The sequence below is a fragment of the Mixophyes fleayi genome, chromosome 4 (genome assembly GCF_038048845.1).
Source record: "Mixophyes fleayi isolate aMixFle1 chromosome 4, aMixFle1.hap1, whole genome shotgun sequence".
In the NCBI taxonomy this organism is placed as follows: domain Eukaryota; kingdom Metazoa; phylum Chordata; class Amphibia; order Anura; family Limnodynastidae; genus Mixophyes; species Mixophyes fleayi.
Genome location: NC_134405.1, coordinates 155,205,438 through 155,225,996, shown reverse-complemented (window position 1 = coordinate 155,225,996; position 20,559 = coordinate 155,205,438). Strand labels below are relative to the sequence as shown.

General features: G+C 40.2%; 1 protein-coding gene across 7 annotated transcripts in view; it reads left to right on the top strand.

Moving 5' to 3' along the window:
* The window catches only part of FRMD4A (FERM domain containing 4A), a 361,665-nt gene that overhangs the window by 201,062 nt on the left and 140,044 nt on the right, over positions 1-20,559 (top strand). For all 7 annotated transcript variants that reach the window (XM_075208671.1, XM_075208669.1, XM_075208670.1 and 4 more), the window contains exon 2: positions 11,491-11,556. In XM_075208671.1, the coding sequence (XP_075064772.1) occupies positions 11,491-11,556 (66 nt within the window). The remainder of the gene's footprint in view (positions 1-11,490; positions 11,557-20,559) is intronic.

The following is a 20,559-nucleotide window of genomic DNA, read 5'->3' as shown; positions in this document are numbered from 1 at the left end:
CTGCAAACTAAAAGAGCATGCAAGAGAATGGAGGCAAATGATATTTATGGTCATATGTCCCTGACGAATGTCTACACTTGCCATGGATGAAGCAAGTCATGATTAGCCAGGCAAATGCAATATTTTAAAAAATGATGTAGACTTGGCAAATAACCAGGTCCTAGTTGTAAACCTGCTCCTGATTTCTTTTTCTGGATTTTAATTTTATCTTGCCTCAAAGTGGCTGCACTGAGTGGCAAATGAAGATATTCCTTGTAGAGTAAAAGACCCTTTTGATTAAATAGGCATTTATTAAAATTACAGCTGGCTTACCATTTCCTTCAGAGCCAGTGCACTAATATCCTTTGAATTTAAGGCTTATCCAGCTGTACACATACAGATGATGCCGTCCTTAATCACGCTTCTAGGACTTGATGCATAGTAAAATCTAATTACATCTGCATACATTGGTGTCAGTTTTATGAGCCATTGTACTACATTTACTAGGTTTAAGTCTGTTTGAGGGTTTCTTTTAGATCTAAATAAAATTCAAATGTATTCTACTGAATGTTTGAATAACCTGATAGACGACAGACATATAATACTAATAAATAAAAGTATATAATAATAATAATAATATAATAATAATAATAATAATATAAGCATACATTGTCTGTGTGTATTGGTGTATTGTCTTGTATTAATAATGATGCTTTCTAAACTTATAGATAGATTGTTTAAAATAATTGCATGAAAAGCCTGGCATTGCAATTCAATTATTATATTGAGCAACGATCCATAGGGGAGAGATAAGAACTGTGCCAAAACCTTTTATGTACATTCTGCCTATTCTCAAACAATTGCAAATACAGTTTAACATTCTGATCTGAAGATAGACTGAGGTTCATCAGATACAGGTAGCCAGTTTTTGGTGTGGCCTATAAACTTGCACCTTTTTTTTAAAACGTGTGCATTTTCAGTGTCCCATTCTCTACTACACATTTGAGAATTGTTAGAATATTAGACTCTCTGCACAGCATTGTATTCCTAAACACAAGGATTAATGCTACAACCCTTACTGGGGTGCCTGGAACATACAGATTATTATAATTTATTTAATAATGCACATAAAGGGGCAGATTATTATGCGTCACATAGCTAAAGAGCAACTGATTGAGAGGCCCATTCCCCTCTGACAGTCCTGTGATGTCTCAGTAGGCAGAGAGATCCAACGCACCTGCTCCTACAGTCAACAGACAACTTTCATTTAGATCTGCTTAGTCGGAGTTCCCCTTAGAGACCCGAGCATTGCCGTTGGTGAATGGCAGTGCTCCATGCTATATGTAACTGCAAGGATACTGCTCTGTACATCAAATGGTGATGGTCCAAGGGGAGGTACCCCCAAGGACCTCCACCAGTTTTTAGAAAACTGTATTTTAAACTAGAAATCCCCTTAAATGTACTCAGTAAGGATGTAGTGTTTCTGGGTGTGTTACTGTGGGCATTTTACTACAGTATTTGCAGTGTAGATATCCTGTGCGCTGACTTTTCCCCGTTTCAGAGGTCACATGTATATGAATCACATTCCTAAGTGCTGAATCATAGTGAGAGACACAATCAAATATTTCATGTATGGACGGATGTGTAGTCCGGATTTCTTTGAATGTGTTCATACACCCCATCCAGGAAATCCCATCTGTGTTTTTCAGAACAGTTTTTTGTTTTAATTTTTAAGTACAGTGACTAATGCATCGTGGCAGATATAAGATATTTTAAAATGTAAGCTAAACTGTGGTCACTCCTGAGAAAGTACATTTAAAACAGTAGCACTATCTAATATAATACAAACATTCAGCACCACAAACTAGTGGATAGGTAACTTCAATCTATTGCTTCTGTAATTTCCAGAATATTGTGCCAAAAATAAACATTGCTTCAGACTAGAGATTCTCAACTCCAGTGCTCGGTACCTTCAACAGGTCTTGTTCTCCAACAGTACCTTAAGGTTGTTTTTTTAAGCTGTCTTTCCTGCTTTCTAGTTAGAGGGGATGTAGTGCAAAATATGATATTTTATAAAATAAACGCAATGAGCTCCAATTCTGCAGCAGACATAATTATTTTTACCGTATACCTTTCCATTAAATTGAAATGTTTAACTGTGACTTGATTGTACAATCTGCCATCAGATGGATCTAGTAAAAAAAAAAAACCACAGGGCAGCACTTTTAATTTAACTTTCTAAATCCAGAGCAAACAATAGAGGCATCCCTGTGCTGTACTAACAGATAGCCTCTGCTCAGCACAGAACTCAACAGAACTGTGTACTCAGTGCGGACGCACTCATGTGAGCAGAGACAGGCAGCATTTGTTTCTTAATAATATGAAATTTTACTACATAATAATTTCACTCTTCTATGTTGATGGAAATGAGTTAAATAGAACCTGCATAATGTGTTGGTGTTACATAAATAACTGTTAATTAATAAATAAAATAAATAAACATGGTAATGAGATGGACTTTAATAGTCTGTTGAGCAGTTTTGTGGACTGGTACTGGGTTGTCAGTCCTGCACTACCCCTTGAAAATGACCCCCTGGTGTCACCTATCTAATTGGGTAAATTAACTTAGGAAAACAGATTCACTGAATTTAAAATGTGGTGGGCTGTATCTCAGGAATCATGGTTAGTATCTCTATCATTTTACTAGTCTTAAATAGGGAAAACAAATATTGAAAAAAAATATATATATATTTGTTCTATGTCAAATTATATTTGTGTTAAAGAATGTGGGTTGGCAGAACAGGGGCTCGCAGATCCCAGTGGGGTGTGAGTACATGGCTTCTTCACTGTGTAATTAGGAAGGGCTTTTAGAATGCAGGGATTTCCTTCTGAGCATTAATTTATGCAAAATAAGACTCGGGGGGGGGGGGGGGGTGGGGGGAATAAAAAGGGACAGTCATATGCCGCCATGTATACCCTCTACATAGCTAACGCAAGACAACAACCCTCTGACCAACATAGCTGTGTGGCTGAGCCTACAGCCCACTAAATACTTTGTAATCTTTGCAGTCTAGCTGGACAAATATTCAATATGATGTAGTACTTACCCTTGTGTAAGTAACCATTGTCCCATTGATTGTAAGCTTGTGAGCAGGACCCTCTTACCTCTCTGTATGTATTATCCAGTATCGTTTTATTACTGTTTGTTCCCAATTGTAAAGCGCTATGGAATCTGCTGGCGCTATATAAATAAATGTTGATGATGATAATGATGATGTAAACACTGAGTGCTCTCACTATAGTTATCACAAGAAGATGCTGCATTATATTTGTTTATTATGTAAAATAAAATGAATCTGTAGTTGAAATGCCTATTTTGTGCATATTACTTGTTTGGGGCCATGTCCTTCCATGCATTGAGCACAAGCTATGTTAAACTAGACTCATATTAATGCAGATTTCCATGTTAGTATTACAAACATGTAGCTAGAATTCTAGTTATTTGCCAGACACTAGACCTGATAACCACACAAGGACAGTGATGGTGACAGTCTACACACAGACACACTAGTCATACTTTATCTAATGTAACATAATAAGCCTGTCACGCTTATTGATACACCATACATGCTCTGTATAGATATATTGCTGCAATCTTATCTTGGGCTTATATTTCTACAGAAAGATGACATCCTGGCTGTGGCACGCTTACTCTAGAGAGAACTCTGTCAGGCTGGTGACTTGTTTTATGCGAAGAGCTTATAACTATCTAATTGTTTGTATTTAAAGAGAAGTTGTAGATCAGTAGAATATTGCACGTATGATGGCACATCTGCATATAACAGTCACTCTGACTTTTTAATAAACCATCTATGACTGGAGAAACTCAGTTGGGGCATGCTGACTTAGATCATTGCCTACAGACATCTACACGTAATATTATTCATAAGAAAATGAATCACAGCATACTGAGACATTTTACTGAGAAACATAATGGTGACTCTTCAGGAATAGAATGATTTGGGTTGGAAACTATTGCTTTAACGGAAAGAGGGGGAGACAGATATATGAAACGATGCAACCTGATGGCCTGAATGAATGTTTGGACCTAGATTTCGGATAAATTTAGAAATATTTGAGATTATGTCTAATCAGACATTGTAAATATCTCACTTAGATAATATCTGTTATTTATTTAGATTCAGTAGAGGCTATATAGTGATTATAAGTCATTTATTGTAATAGATACTAAGTGATTACTATTCCATTTTATTTAATCCATTGATGCAAACTTTGTATGACCGCCGGAGACAGAGCGAATCCTACACATACACTGATCGGCTCTTGACTGCTGTATTATTATTATTATTACCATTCATTTATATAGCGCCACTGATTCCACAGCGCTGTACAGAGAACTCATTCACATCAGTACCTGCCCCATTGGAGCTTACAGTCTAAATTCCCTAACATACACACTCACACAGACAGACACACAGACTAGGGTCAAATTGTTAACAGCTAATTAGCCTACCAGTATGTTTTTGGAGTGTGGGAGGAAACCGGAGCACCCAGAGGAAACCCACACAAACACAGGGAGAACATACAAACTCCACACAGATAAGGCCATGGTCAGGAATTTAACTCATGACCCCAGTGCTGTAAGGCAGAAGTGCTAACCACTCTGCCACTGTGCTGCTGTATGTTTGTAATCCTGATGCGGAGAAGCCTCATAAAATTTTTTTAGGCTTTTAAGAAACCAGCAGGTTGAGGGTAACAGTACGTGTGAAACACCTACCGATACAGGAAGGTCGGGTAATTACTACCAAATGCCCATTTAGTTTTTCAACATATAGACTTGATTATATCTGCTAACCGTATCAACTATCTGTATACACAACACGCCGACATAGATCACCTTGCTGGTTATTACTTATTTTATGGACAACGTGTCCTATTGTGTACAAACATTGGAACCTGCATTTGTCCAATTTAGAACTATTAAATTTGACATCATCATACTCTCTGTTAGTTGAGAGCATAAATAAAGAGTCAAGACTTCCTTTTACAACACAAATATCTTGTCCACGAAGGATTGCCCTATTTATATCCTTGTAAAATTATTCACACACTTATAGTGACACTATAAGGACAGATAGGTAAATCAATTTTTTTCACTAATAATTCTGTACAATATTGATTAATGGATTTTATTCCATTGGTTTATTTATGTGTTTTGATAGATCATTCATTTTTAATAATGATTTTTTATTTAGAAACATATTGTGATTGATATTTGCTATGGATTTTATGTATGATATACTATATTAGATTTAATTATAATCTACAGAACTTTACTTGCATTATTATACTTGTGGGTTTCTAGCGCAGTCTTTTCCTCTATTTTGTATCTACATGGGAAACATGTGACATGGTTATCTGTATTGACTTATAAGGCATGTCCTGCACAATTTTATTGAACTGTGATTGCAAATATGAATTACACCATCCACTTTTATTTTGTATGTCTTTGGTTCCTTTGCTACTGGCTAAAAGTCACACTGGGATCCTACATGTTTAAAAAGCAAATACTCTTTACATTCCTGCTACTGTAAGATGTCTCGTCGCCTAAGCTGGAAGTGTTACACTTCTAGGTTTACATGTGGGAGAAATCCTTTTGCAGTTGTAGAGGTGAGAACCAGCAAAAGTCCCAGCCCTTCCTTAAGCATGTTATCTTATTGCATTTCTTGTGCACGATAGTACATGCAGGCTCCATTCCAATTAGGAAAGCTTCATTTTCAACAGAACACAAGCTCTTTGCTGAACCTACCCACACGTGGGCAGATGTGTGTCTTGGCTCCTATCCAGTCGCTCAACCTAATCACCAGACTACGGAATCTGTGTCCAATTAGCAATCATATGCAACAGGAATATCAGGCAGTCACGATACACAGTTGATTGAACCTGATCAGATGTTCATCAGCGCTGCTGATAGTGGCGGAACTAGCATTGGTGCAGCAGGTGCGGTGCCCTGGGGCCCATGGAGATAATGGGGCCCGCTGCATGGCAGATGCAGAGGGTTGGGGGTGCCAGTTCCCTCCTCTCCGCCTCCCAGCTCCGAGGACCACAGCTAGCTAGATCCACCTCTGGCTGCTGGTCAGCTGTCTACATTGGATGTGGGTAGTTGTAATTAGTTATGTCATCAGCAACTCTTCATTGGCATTTGACCAAACTATGAAAGTAATTCTGTATCTTGTGAAGCAATGAAGGCAGCAGAATTGCAAGCTCTTAAGGTTGGCACTTGAATTGTCATTGTAAATTGTATTTCAATGAGGATTTTTTTTTCTAAGGGGGTGAAACAGTGATCAACTTTTAAAGTTGTTTATTTACACCTTATTTTCAAATGTTAAGACCATGTTATCATGCCATGAAAATTGTATTTATAAACATTAATTGTGCTGTAGTGTGCCATTTAGCTTTGTTTACCCTTAAATTCTGTAACACATGAGATACTTGTTAATGTATTTGAAAAATAATAATAATATAAATATAAAAATAAATAACTTTACATTTAAGTCCAGTAAAAAAAATTCTGCCATGTCTGACAATATCCCTCAATGTCTGCTTTGTGGGAGGAGATTATGTTTTGCCCTGTGCTTTTATTAGGACACATTTTGCACCTACCATTTGCACTTCTGCGTGAAAATGCATTTCTAGGCGCTTTTCGACCACTGTCATAAACAGATTCAATCACAAAAAAGTGCCATGTGCAATAAAGACAGTTTTGGTGTCCCTGAGCTCTCATGAATAATATAAGACATAAATGAGCTAAATCAACTAGTATTTTATGAGAAAAAAAAACAGAAAAGTTGTGGTCTTCCTAAAGTGGTACCAGACAAAGCCACCACCATATTTTTAAAAGATTAAATTAAATACTTGGACAGCAGAGGACCTACTAGCAGTAATTGACTACATTCATTTTGTCACTCTGAATTGTTTGTTGTAAAAATACATTTTGTTATTACTGCCAAACAGAGCTGTCTTGTGATAGATTAGGTTTAATTGTCTTCAGCTGTAAAACAGACTTGACCATGAAAGTCAATGTTACTCCTAATTGACAGCCAGATTCTGCTGGTGAACTATTACACAATTACTCGCATTACTTAGGATACTTACCCACTGGTGTTAGAATTATGCGTTTAACAAGCGTTTTTAATACAAGTTAAATGCATGCAAATGGATGTAAAACTAAAAATCATTATTCCCAGTGAGACCATATCAGTTTGTGTTTTTACTTGCAGTGTGTTATTATGAACACTACTGGTTCTATTTTAATGTGTTTAACACCTATCAAAGCTGTTCAAACTATACAATTATCTTTGATCACAAGTTTAAATAAGAATCAAATATGGATCTGTCCAGTACTAATTTTTACTAGCGTTCATATGCCGTTGACATGTGTTTTAGATACATTTATAAATGTGCCATTCTGTGTTATTTTTTACATGTTTCTGTAATGAAACAGGAGGTTTTAATATTCCTCTAGCCTACCCGGAAGCAAGTAAATACACAAATGGGTATGGGATCAAATCCTTTGACATGTGTTATATTAGCATTAAAAATGCTTGTACCTTACACAAAATTAACACAATTTGGGTATAAGGCTTAAATCAAAGAGGTCAAAATAACACCGATTATTTGCTAGAATTGTGAACCACATGTAAAAATGCATATAAATGTTTTGTATTTGTGCATACCGTATATATATATAGATGCATACTTGTGGTTGATATGCACTGTATGCATTTGCATACATTGGAGAATGCATCCAGGAACATTTTCCATTCATTTCAGTGAGGTTTCCAGCATATGTGACACACGTAGAAACATCATTGAAACAAATGGGTTATTAAAGTGAAAGTCCAGAAAAAAAGAATTTTGAGCATAACCCCTTCACTATTACCCTAATCAGCCCCAGTGCTAGACTTGGCTGGTTCCCACTAAAACAATGAGCATGAGGTCCACTGCTATAGTAAAAAACAACCTGAGGTCATTCCCACTATTAATAGGAGAAATTCCCAGCAGGGGTCCCTACGGAGATAGTCCAGGCTGGTCAGTGAGGGGCTGGAGCCTCTATAGTGGGAAATCACAAAAAAAAACAGCCTGATCCTCCTCCTCTAAAGACTACCATCTTCTTGTCCCTCCTGGGCTGTGTGTACCTGGGTGTTAAGTAAAACTGAGACCCCTAAAATAGCAGTTTATCCACCTCAGAAGTTCCAGAGTAATAAAAGGGATGCATAAGACCACATTCTGTTATACTAAATATTAATAAAATGTAAATAATAAAACACTGAGACAAATTAAATAAACTTGTATTGCTTTAAAAATTTCCCATATCCTTGTTCACTAATTTATTGATAAAAAAAAAACATGTTCGTTACATGCATTCCCAGGTGATGTTCTTCTTGTAGTCCAATGGGATGTTATTGTAATCTTAGTGAAATGTTCTTACTCTGTAATCCACATTAATTCTGTCCGTAATCCACAGGAAATTAAAAAGAAAAATCACGAAGCAAGTTGCAAACTGCTCAGAACCTTGACGCAGAATGTCAGTGAACTGAATTGGCTTGGACTTTCCTAAACTTAGCCAATTACAAGCGTTTTAGTACGCTAGCTGCAATGTGATTTGCTGAGAGTGAGTGGAGTCCTAGGGTCTCCCTTCTTTGATCACACCTTAATAGAGATTCATTGAAACCCTATTGATTATGAAAAAAGCTGGGGAGCTACATTCATGTTACTGGCCCATTAATTTCAATGTAGCTCACAATGAATGGGCCACAATGCTGTTTAGTCTAGTGTGAACCCTTAGTGGATTTTCATGGGTGTCGAGAGAGGGGTTGGGCAGGTACAAAAGTCTGACATGCCAAGGCTCCTTACGTAGCCTGTTAGCGGGGTGAAGAAGAGGCGCAATTCAGGGCCTGAGATTCCTCTTGGCGGCCCTGTGGGTATATACACAATGCATTTACATAGAGATCAATAAACTTTTGCTGTGCGCAGGGATGGTTTTTGCACACTGAAATGAAGCAAGAAGCATCCATAAAGATGTGCTGCAACAGAAACACATACAGAAACAAGTATAAGCGCAAATGGGTAGAACAAAATGGGTTTTATTTTTACACACATTTGCCTGCTTTGCCAGGTGCAGTGTTTATTAAACTAGAGAAAACCAAGCCCATTTGAGTAGGCTCGCGAGCCGGCTCTGTACTTTCGCGCATCCCTCAGATCTGAATCAAGGCAAAATGTCATTGTTGCGTTGCCGGATCTTGTGGGTTTTGGGTTCCATAAGTACCTCCCTCCCCAGTAGATCCAGTGCCATTGCTCACACAGAAACATGGGTAGCAATGTTCTTGTCACTCTCCAGTCTCCAGTGCCATTGCTCATACAGAAACAGGAGGGGTAGCAGTGTTCTTGTCACTTGACAAAAATTGGCTGGAAATGATTGAAAATTAATGTTATGGAGGTTAATAATAACGTAGGAACAAAAAAGAGCCAAATTATGTGATTTTAGAGAAAAAATAGGGATTTTTAGAGAAAAAAAATAGGGATCCAAAACCAAAACCAAAACACACAAGGGCGGTTTTACCAAAACCAAAACACGGAGTTAATCCAGAACCAAAACCAAAACACAGGGGTCAGTGAACATCTCTAGGTTAAACACTACTGCAAGGTTTCCCAAACCCAGTCCTCAGGGCTGCCCAACAGTGCAGGTTTTCCGGATCACATGTGACATAATTAGGACCACCTGTGGATCTGTTACAATGTGTCAGTCAGTAATGATTACACCTGTGCTCCAGCAAGGAGATATGGAAAACCTGCACTGTTGGGGAGCCCTGAGGACTGGGTTTGGGAAACCCTGCACTACTGTGTGAATGGCCTACGTTTATCTAAAAAACTGTTTAATATTGTCAGTTTGTGAGTTTATATATATTTGAAGATCTACACTGCACAGTATAATGTGTATTGGACTGTATATTGTTCATGTTATAACATAAAACAAGAGCTTTTTACAAGAATTACTGAAATATGCAAATTGCATTAAAACCATAAACACTAATCAGCATTTAGTTTGTATTTGACCAGTGCAGGTTAGACAATGGAAGCACTTCCTGATTGGTTTCTTGCACTTTTGAGCAATGTTAGTAACTGTCGATCAGTATGTTTACAATTTGCAGTTATACGTCTTGGATTAATATATTTAATTTATTTCTTTGACAACCCTTTGACTAATTGACCATACCATGACATAGGATAGGGCCATCTTTGGTTTTAAGATAAGAAGTTGTTCGTTACTCTAATAACGTCTGAAAATTATTTTGTTTTCCAGTGGAAAGCTGACCGGAAGTGATTTTAAGGCATATTATTGTGCCATTAAAACACGAGGGGACAGCTCAGTGGCCTGCAATATATACAATATAAAGCATTATTTTTAATAATAGATTGCAGTGCCCACATATTTTCTAATCAGGCAGACATATACTGTACAAACAGAAAGCAATTCTTTCCCAGAATGACTTACCCATGGGATAACAACTGACTTATGCAAGAGCTCTCATTTATTTTTCATGCCTCATTTTATTATAAGCAGGGAATTGAAACAAATTCAGCAAACTGCACAGTATGTGTGTGTGTATATATATATATATATATATATATATATATACATACATTGTATGTATTTGTGTGGGTACCTGATCAGTGTTGATACTGGTGGTGACACTATGTGGATGTAGTATTAGCAATGTTATGTTTCGCTCAGGAAGGTAGACTCAAGTGTTTGAGTTGATTTACAAAGTATGTTTTATAAATATAAAGCAAAACAAGCAGTTCTGCTTACCCAGTTATTATTACTATAATTATTACATTTATTGATAGCACCAACATATTTTCCATGTAAATTGAAGAAAATTATCATTAATACAATTTGAGCATAAATTGGGAGATTTTTTGATGATATGTTATTAAGCACCATCACTTCCCATAAGATAGTAATTTTTCTTGTCAGTGTTTTATCATGAGTTAACATTTTCTGGTTAAATATATTCAGGTTGGGGCTTGCCTTAGTCTTATGCTCAGTGTGCTTTGACTTCATCACCTAGGGTAACTGATTAGGAGAAAGTTACTTCTAATAGTGCATGGTGTTCAAACTGTGAATATCTAAGCATTGGGTAGAAATGTTAAAACATATATATTAATCATTATTGCTCCATTGATTTGTTGCATTATTTTAGTGAAGTTATTGATGCACTACAGTAACTTAGATATATTTAATTTACGATACACTTGCATTATTAGTTCAGTTATGAATACATAAGGGGTTTAGGCTGAGTTGCACATACAAGCCTTTGTTTTGTTACTAATAATAGTGGTAATGACCATGATTGCAGCTTGATGAACACCTATATTTGCATCCAGCTGACAGATTGATAACCAGGTATTTTTTCTTTTTTACAGATGACGGAGGGGCGGCGATGTCAAGTTCACCTCCTAGATGACAGGAAGTTAGAACTTCTTGTACAGGTAACTAGAACTTTGCAAACAAGATTAATTTGTAAAATTAATGTTATATTCATGAGAATCTATAGATTAAAATGTAAACTAGTCTAGGTGTAAATATTAAACTATTTTCTATACTTGCCCATGTATGTAAAGATTTATATTATATCCTTTACTGAGTGATGCTAAGTCTTTGTATAGCACAGATTGCGTATAACATTTTGATGTTTTTTGCACTTTGACTTCATATGTAATTTATATACTGTTAGAAAGAGACTCAAAATTAGCCTTTCAGCACGCCTCAGCGATGTCACTAGTTCTCAGTGAACCAATAGGCTGAAGCCCTCTGCTTCTAGTAAGGTGATGCTCTGACATTGCTTGTTTCCCAGTTTGCGTATCCTGGGCAGTCACAGTTCTTTGTCAAGCTTCACTGAAATGACATTCCTTTCACATACATAAACTGGGTGGGCAGGAAGAATAAGTCCTTACTGTAGGAAGGCTAGACTAAGAAATGAATGGAGACTTACCAGACAGATGTGAACTCCAGAAAAAGTGTTAATGTTTTATTTTACACATGGTGTGGAATATTTTCTGTAGGAAATTTACAAAGGACAAAGCAATGAAATCTGTAACTTAGACAAGAACATTGAGTTCACATAATATTAGTATGATATTGAGAGTATTGAATACTATATGTATTTTATCCATCATTCTTGAATAGTGTATTCTGCTCATGTATAAATGAATAATAATAACACATATTTAGGTGATATATATATATATCTATATCTATGAAGAATAGCAGTGGAGTTTCCACTAAGTTTGGTCTCCTTGTATTTTATACGTTCTGAATAGATTTTCCTCTGTCTGAACTGAACCAATAGAGACAGCAATTGAGTTGCAGAGGTTAGGGGAAACTGATGTACACATTATAGTTCAAAATGTTTTTCATGCCTTGCACTTTTACAAGTACAATCTAATGTACTAGTGTCAGCCATTTATCCATCAGTAATAAGTGCATGAGTGTGCCTGGACTGCATTTAATTTTATGAAGACACAAGTCCGCCCAGCTCCTTCCATCAGAAGTTGCACCCCAGTCACTTCTGTCTTGACACATATACTGTATCTATGCGATTCCGGTATATATAAGTATCTGGCTCATGATTTCACAAAACTCATTTGTGCTACAGGCTTGCATTTTTTCAGCTTTGTAAATTACCTTCAATTAGAAAACTTGTTCTCAATGTGACTCTTGCTGCTTGAAAACTCCATCTGTCCATAGTGTTTCCAAGGATGTCTTTGCTCGTGCAGTCACTGCAGTGTGCTCAAAACAAGTAAGTAGTGAGCTGTGTCTCTGATACAGGTCACAGAAAACCCCCGGTAACTTGTATACATGGCAGACAGGATTTATTATGAATGTATTGTCCAAAAGTGGACAACTGCTTTAAAGTCACCTTAAGGTGAACCGCTCCATTACGTTCCAATGACTGCTTTAGTCATTAATATATGGCAGAGCAATGTTGTATAAGAAGTCAACATATTGGAATATATATATATATATATATATATATATATATATATATCTACTATATAAATGCCTAGTGGCGTGTGTGGAAAACAGAGTTATACACTGACCTATATGTTTCTTGAAGGAGAAGTGACAGTTGGGAGTGCTTGGTGGTTGCCGGGGGTGACAGTGGGGAGTTTTTAACACCTTAAGTAGCTTGATGAAGGATGTGGTGATGAAGATGAAGGATAAGGTCATGGAGAAAAATGATGAGGTGGTGACATGTGGACAAAACCACGTTAAAAAAGGGCGCTTGCGTCGGGAAGTAACGCTCTTCCCCTGAGGAGGTCTGGGCTAGGCCCAAATGCATGACAAGAACCTTTTTAACACCATAAGTAGCTTGATTTGACAAGAATGCATGAGTATCATGCACGGGTTAACTTGTGTGTGTATATATATATACATATATATATATATATATATATACATATTAGACCACATGAATTTGTGAAAAAAAAAAAAATCATATTAAGGGGGGTATTCAATTGTTCCTCCGGGCGCCGCCAGAACGAGCGCGTTAAAACTATTACCGTTTATACGGTAATTACTCGCTGAGTTTCATCTCGCAGCTCCCTGCGAGATGAAATTCAGCGAGTAAACTACCATATTAACGGTTTTTACGCGCAAGTTTACCGCATAAACGGTAATAGTTTTAACGCGCTCGTTCCGGCGGCGCCCGGAGGAACAATTGAATACCCCCCTAAATATCTAAATGATCATAGAAAATATTATATCATGAACATTTAGTGTTCATCTTCCAATTTAATCTTTTATGTAGATATACAGTGCATAATGCACAGGACAAATCTAATCACATGTCTCAGTTTACAAGATTTGAGTCACTTTCTTGTCTGTGAAACAATATGGTCATGATTTGTTTACATGTTTTAATTTATTTTAATTGTACAAATTGTTGCAACAAAATAAGGATAAATCCACTGGACAAACTGATCTAGCTGTGATTTTCTAATGTAACAAGTTTCAAGTTTCTTCCCAGTTAATCCCCTATTACATCGGATTGTGAATGTAGAAATAAAGAAAGACCAGGAAGTCAACACAACACAAGCTCCAGGGAAATCACCCCTGGATCCAGTGCATGAATTTATAATTTGATAGCAGACATAGTCAGGGCCAAATGTCTCATTAGGTACAGTAGCCTTGTGAAAAGCAGTGTCTCAGTGCCATGGAAATTAATTTATTATTGTTTCAACTAATATTGGGGGAATTTAAATCCTCTCAACAAACTTCGTAGTAATATAGTAGCCATTCTCAATCAGAAAGAAAGTGACATCAGCATAAGCGTTCACAAACCCGACCATAGTATTTGTGTGCCCATGTAGTAGTGCTTGCTCCGGCTGCTATACTGTACAATATGTATGTGTATATATATATATATATATATATATATATATACATACATGAATGGAGTAGGAAACAACTATATTTTCTTGTTATTTGATAAAGAAATCACACGTGTATGTGGCTGCAGTCGCTCGCCTCACATATTGAGGATCATTATATCCAAGAACAGGAGATTTCATCTGTAAATCATTCCTGTTTATAAGTGAAAATCGTTTCTGTTTATTGCATACTGTCCACATCCATTTCCTCTGGCAGACAAACCTCCTTTTACTTTCCTTCCCACTGTACAAATATCCTTGGCTGCCCCTTATCCTTGCAGGTGGGTCCATGGGATGCAGCTGATGTTATTATGAAAAACAAAAATTATGTCTAAACTATTTCTGTATCAAGCTCAGTTTTGTTTATTATTTTTTTCATTCCCAAGTTGAAATATTTTGTATTCAATAGTTCCTTGTGCTTGTTTTGATTCTCATTACAAAGGCATGTCATGTATTACACATGATGCCTATGTATCTTAGTGTGCTATTATATAGCAATGCAGCTGGTTTTCAGTGCAACATGACGTTTTTCTTCCCCTGGTGTATAGCAGTCCACATGTGTGCACTTGCAATTCTTCTGTTAACTTAAGCACACAAGCACAGTTACCTTTAATTGTTGCTATTATTATTATTATTATTATTACAATTATTATTATTACAATTAAAATTACAATCAGATATTTTTTCCCCCAAATGGATCTATGATTGGAGAGACCTAGAGCATCCTACTAGATGAGCCCCATACAAATGGTCTCATATGTGTTAACCACCCATGTAGAGCGAACATTTACGGAGGAAGGGTGATAGCTAATGATGCATGTGCCTTGTTGTGATTACTAAAATGAGACAAATTCACGTATAATGGTTTAGGGCAGCACAAACTGTAGTAATGATTAAAGCAATCCTTCCAACGTCACTCATTTAATCTGGGAGAAAATGTTTTCCTTCTGATTTTCTCCTGATTTTCTGATAGTAATAACCTGGCCATAATTAAATAATTGATGTTTGCTTAGGCCATTATTAGTTTGAAGAGTAGGGTTTGATGTGACATAATGTTTTACATTGAGTATTTAATTCAAGTCAGTTTCATTAAATATAAAAAAAAACAGTATTAAAAATGTAGGCAGAACACTGTGTCCCAGATGAATTGAGAAGTTGGGAAGTATTTTACTAACTGAAGAACCTGGTTCAGAACCCATTGTCTGCTGTTTGTTATCAAGTTCAAGCAGTGTCAGACTGGGGCATTAATGGGCCCACCGGGGGACTGCAATGCTAGGGGCCCACCAGAGGGGTGTGGCCAGCCATCATAGAGGCGAGACCAGACACTATAGGGGGAGTGGTCAGCCCACGAAGGACATCTAGCACCATAGTGTAGTATATAAAGAATGCAGTGTGTATATAAGAGTACACAGTCTTGACCTGCCTTATTCGATTGGGCAGAACAGTCACCAAAAATCAGGAATGTCCCACTAGACCAGGCTTGGCTAACCTGTGGCACTCCAGGTGTTGTGAAACTACAAGCCCCAGCATGCTTTGCCAATATATGGCAGCTTATTGCTGGAAGGGTATGCTGGGACTTGTAGTTTCAGAACACCTGGAGTACCACAGGTTAGCCAGGCCTGCACTAGACTCAGAACATTTGACAGACTGTCCTACCCGTTCTTGACACTTTTACCACCTGTAGCTGCTGGTTCCTTGTCTGGATCCTGGAATGTTGAGGGCTTTATTTGGACAAAATAATAGGTATATTTAGAAAATTCCAACCAGCGTTAAATCAATAGGACCCACAATTAATACTTAGGCCTTCCTCCAGTCCCAACATTAAAGTAATAGTATTCCCATTTAATAAACCTATTTCCCTCCCTCCAGACAGACCCTGCAATAAACTCATCGCATTTACGTATAATAAATATACTTATTCCCCGCAACCGTCACTGCCATTAAATAATTCATATTCACATTTAATAAATAGACCTCATGCTCCTCAAACTCAGCCCCACATTCAATTAATAGCCCCCAAACCAGCCCATCGTAAATTAATAGTCCCCACTTTCAAATGAAATTGCTCCACCTTCACCCTACAAGCAAAATAGCACCCATTATTAAGCCACCACCTACCACACACACATTACATTGCCACAAGCCTGCTGTGCCATCACACACACATTACTGTGCCTCTTAATCACCATGTTGTGCCTCCTTATGATCACACTGCGCCCTCCATGCTGCTTTTGATCCCCCCTTCTCCTGGCCCCCCTTCATCACCCTGTGCCATGCTGCTTTGGCCCCTTCACCCTGTGCCATGCTGCTTTGGCCCCCTTCACCCTGTGCCATGCTGCTTTGGCCCCCTTCACACTGTGCCATGCTGCTTTGGCCCCCCTTTCACACTCTGCCATGCTGCTTTGGCCCCCTTCACACTGTGCCATGCTGCTTTGGCCCCCCTTCACACTCTGCCATGCTGCTTTGGCCCCCTTCACACTCTGCCATGCTGCTTTGGTCCCCCTTCACACTCTGCCATGCTGTCTGTGCTCCCCCTTCACTATCTGTCATGCTGTCTGTGCTCCCCCTTCACTCTCTGCCATGCTGCCTTTACTCCCCAATCACTCTGCTGTGCTCCCCTGTCACTCACCGGACCATGAGTGCCTCTGCGCTGGTGCGTGGTTCCCTAGTCTTCCTGCCGGCGCCTGCAATAAACTCATCGCATTTATGTATAATAAATATACTTATTTCCCGCAACCGTCACTGCCATTAAATAATTCATATTCACATTTAATAAATAGACCTCATGCTCCTCAAACTCAGCCCCACATTCAATTAATAGCCCCCAAACCACCCCATCGTAAATTAATAGTCCCCACTTTCAAATGAAATTGCTCCACCTTCACCCTACAAGCAAAATAGCACCCATTATTAAGCCACCACCTACCACACACACATTACATTGCCACAAGCCTGCTGTGCCATCACACACACATTACTGTGCCTCTTAATCACCATGTTGTGCCTCCTTATGATCACACTGCGCCCTCCATGCTGCTTTTGATCCCCCCTTCTCCTGGCCCCCCTTCATCACCCTGTGCCATGCTGCTTTGGCCCCCTTCACCCTGTGCCATGCTGCTTTGGCCCCCTTCACACTGTGCCATGCTGCTTTGGCCCCCCTTCACACTGTGCCATGCTGCTTGGTCCCCCTTCGCACTCTGCCATGCTGCTTTGGCCCCCTTTCACACTCTGCCATGCTGCTTTGGCCCCCCTTCACACTCTGCCATGCTGCTTTGGCCCCCCTTCACACTCTGCCATGCTGCTTTGATCCCCCTTCACACTCTGCCATGCTGCTTTGGCCCCCTTCACACTGTGCCATGCTGCTTTGGCCCCCCTTCACACTCTGCCATGCTGCTTTGGCCCCCCTTCACACTCTGCCATGCTGCTTTAGCCCCCTTCACACTGTGCCATGCTGCTTTGGCCCCCCTTCACACTCTGCCATGCTGCTTTGGCCCCCCTTCACACTCTGCCATGCTGCTTTGGTCCCCCTTCACACTCTGCCATGCTGCGTTGGTCCCCCTTCACACTCTGCCATGCTGCTTTGGTCCCCCTTCACACTCTGCCATGCTGTCTGTGCTCCCCCTTCACTATCTGTCATGCTGTCTGTGCTTCCCCTTCACTCTCTGCCATGCTGCCTTTACTCCCCAATCACTCTGCTGTGCTCCCCTGTCACTCACCGGACCGTGAGTGCCTCTGCACTGGTGCGTGGTTCCCTAGCCTTCCTGCCGGCGCCTGCAATAAACTCATCGCATTTACGTATAATAAATATACTTATTTCCCGCAACCGTCACTGCCATTAAATAATTCATATTCACATTTAATAAATAGACCTCATGCTCCTCAAACTCAGCCCCACATTCAATTAATAGCCCCCAAACCACCCCATTGTAAATTAATAGTCCCCACTTTCAAATGAAATTGCTCCACCTTCACCATACAAGCAAACTAGCACCCATTATTGAGCCACCACCTACCACACACACATTACATTGCCACAAGCCTGCTGTGCCATCACACACACATTACTGTGCCTCTTAATCACCATGTTGTGCCTCCTTATGATCACACTGCGGCCTCCATGCTGCTTTTGATCCCCCCTTCTCCTGGCCCCCCTTCATCACCCTGTGCCATGCTGCTTTGGCCCCCTTCACCCTGTGCCATGCTGCTTTGGCCCCCTTCACCCTGTGCCATGCTGCTTTGGCCCCCTTCACACTGTGCCATGCTGCTTTGGCCCCCCTTCACAATCTGCCATGCTGCTTTTGTCCCCCTTCGCACTCTGCCATGCTGCTTTGGCCCCCCTTCACACTCTGCCATGCTGCTTTGGCCCCCCTTCACACTCTGCCATGCTGCTTTGGCCCCCCTTCACACTCTGCCATGCTGCTTTGGTCCCCCTTCACACTCTGCCATGCTGCTTTGGTCCCCCTTCACACTCTGTCATGCTGTCTGTGCTCCCCCTTCACTATCTGTCATGCTGTCTGTGCTCCCCCTTCACTCTCTGCCATGCTGCCTTTACTCCCCAATCACTCTGCTGTGCTCCCCTGTCACTCACCGGACCGTGAGTGCCTCTGCACTGGTGCGTGGTTCCCTAGCCTTCCTGCCGGCGCCTGCAATAAACTCATCGCATTTATGTATAATAAATATACTTATTTCCCGCAACCGTCACTGCCATTAAATAATTCATATTCACATTTAATAAATAGACCTCATGCTCCTCAAACTCAGCCCCACATTCAATTAATAGCCCCCAAACCACCCCATCGTAAATTAATAGTCCCCATTTTCAAATGAAATTGCTCCACCTTCACCCTACAAGCAAAATAGCACCCATTATTAAGCCACCACCTACCACACACACATTACATTGCCACAAGCCTGCTGTGCCATCACACACACATTACTGTGCCTCTTAATCACCATGTTGTGCCTCCTTATGATCACACTGCGCCCTCCATGCTGCTTTTGATCCCCCCTTCTCCTGGCCCCCCTTCATCACCCTGTGCCATGCTGCTTTGGCCCCCTTCACCCTGTGCCATGCTGCTTTGGCCCCCTTCACACTGTGCCATGCTGCTTTGGCCCCCCTTCGCACTCTGCCATGCTGCTTTGGCCCCCCTTTCACACTCTGCCATGCTGCTTTGGCCCCTCTTCACACTCTGCCATGCTGCTTTGGCCCCCCTTCACACTCTGCCATGCTGCTTTGGCCCCTCTTCACACTCTGCCATGCTGCTTTCATCCCCCTTCACACTCTGCCATGCTGCTTTGGTCCCCCTTCACACTCTGCCATGCTGCTTTGGCCCCCCTTCACACTCTGCCATGCTGCTTTGGCCCCTCTTCACACTCTGCCATGCTGCTTTGGCCCCTCTTCACACTCTGCCATGCTGCTTTGATCCCCCTTCACACTCTGCCATGCTGCTTTGGCCCCCTTCACACTGTGCCATGCTGCTTTGGCCCCCCTTCACACTCTGCCATGCTGCTTTGGTCCCCCTTCACACTCTGCCATGCTGCTTTGGTCCCCCTTCACACTCTGCCATGCTGCTTTGGTCCCCCTTCACACTCTGCCATGCTGTCTGTGCTCCCCCTTCACTATCTGTCATGCTGTCTGTGCTTCCCCTTCACTCTCTGCCATGCTGCATTTACTCCCCAATCACTCTGCTGTGCTCCCCTGTCACTCACCGGACTGTGAGTGCCTCTGCACTGGTGCGTGGTTCCCTAGCCTTCCTGCCGGCGCCTGCAATAAACTCATCGCATTTACGTATAATAAATATACTTATTTCCCGCAACCGTCACTGCCATTAAATAATTCATATTCACATTTAATAAATAGACCTCATGCTCCTCAAACTCAGCCCCACATTCAATTAATAGCCCCCAAACCACCCCATTGTAAATTAATAGTCCCCACTTTCAAATGAAATTGCTCCACCTTCACCCTACAAGCAAACTAGCACCCATTATTGAGCCACCACCTACCACACACACATTACATTGCCACAAGCCTGCTGTGCCATCACACACACATTACTG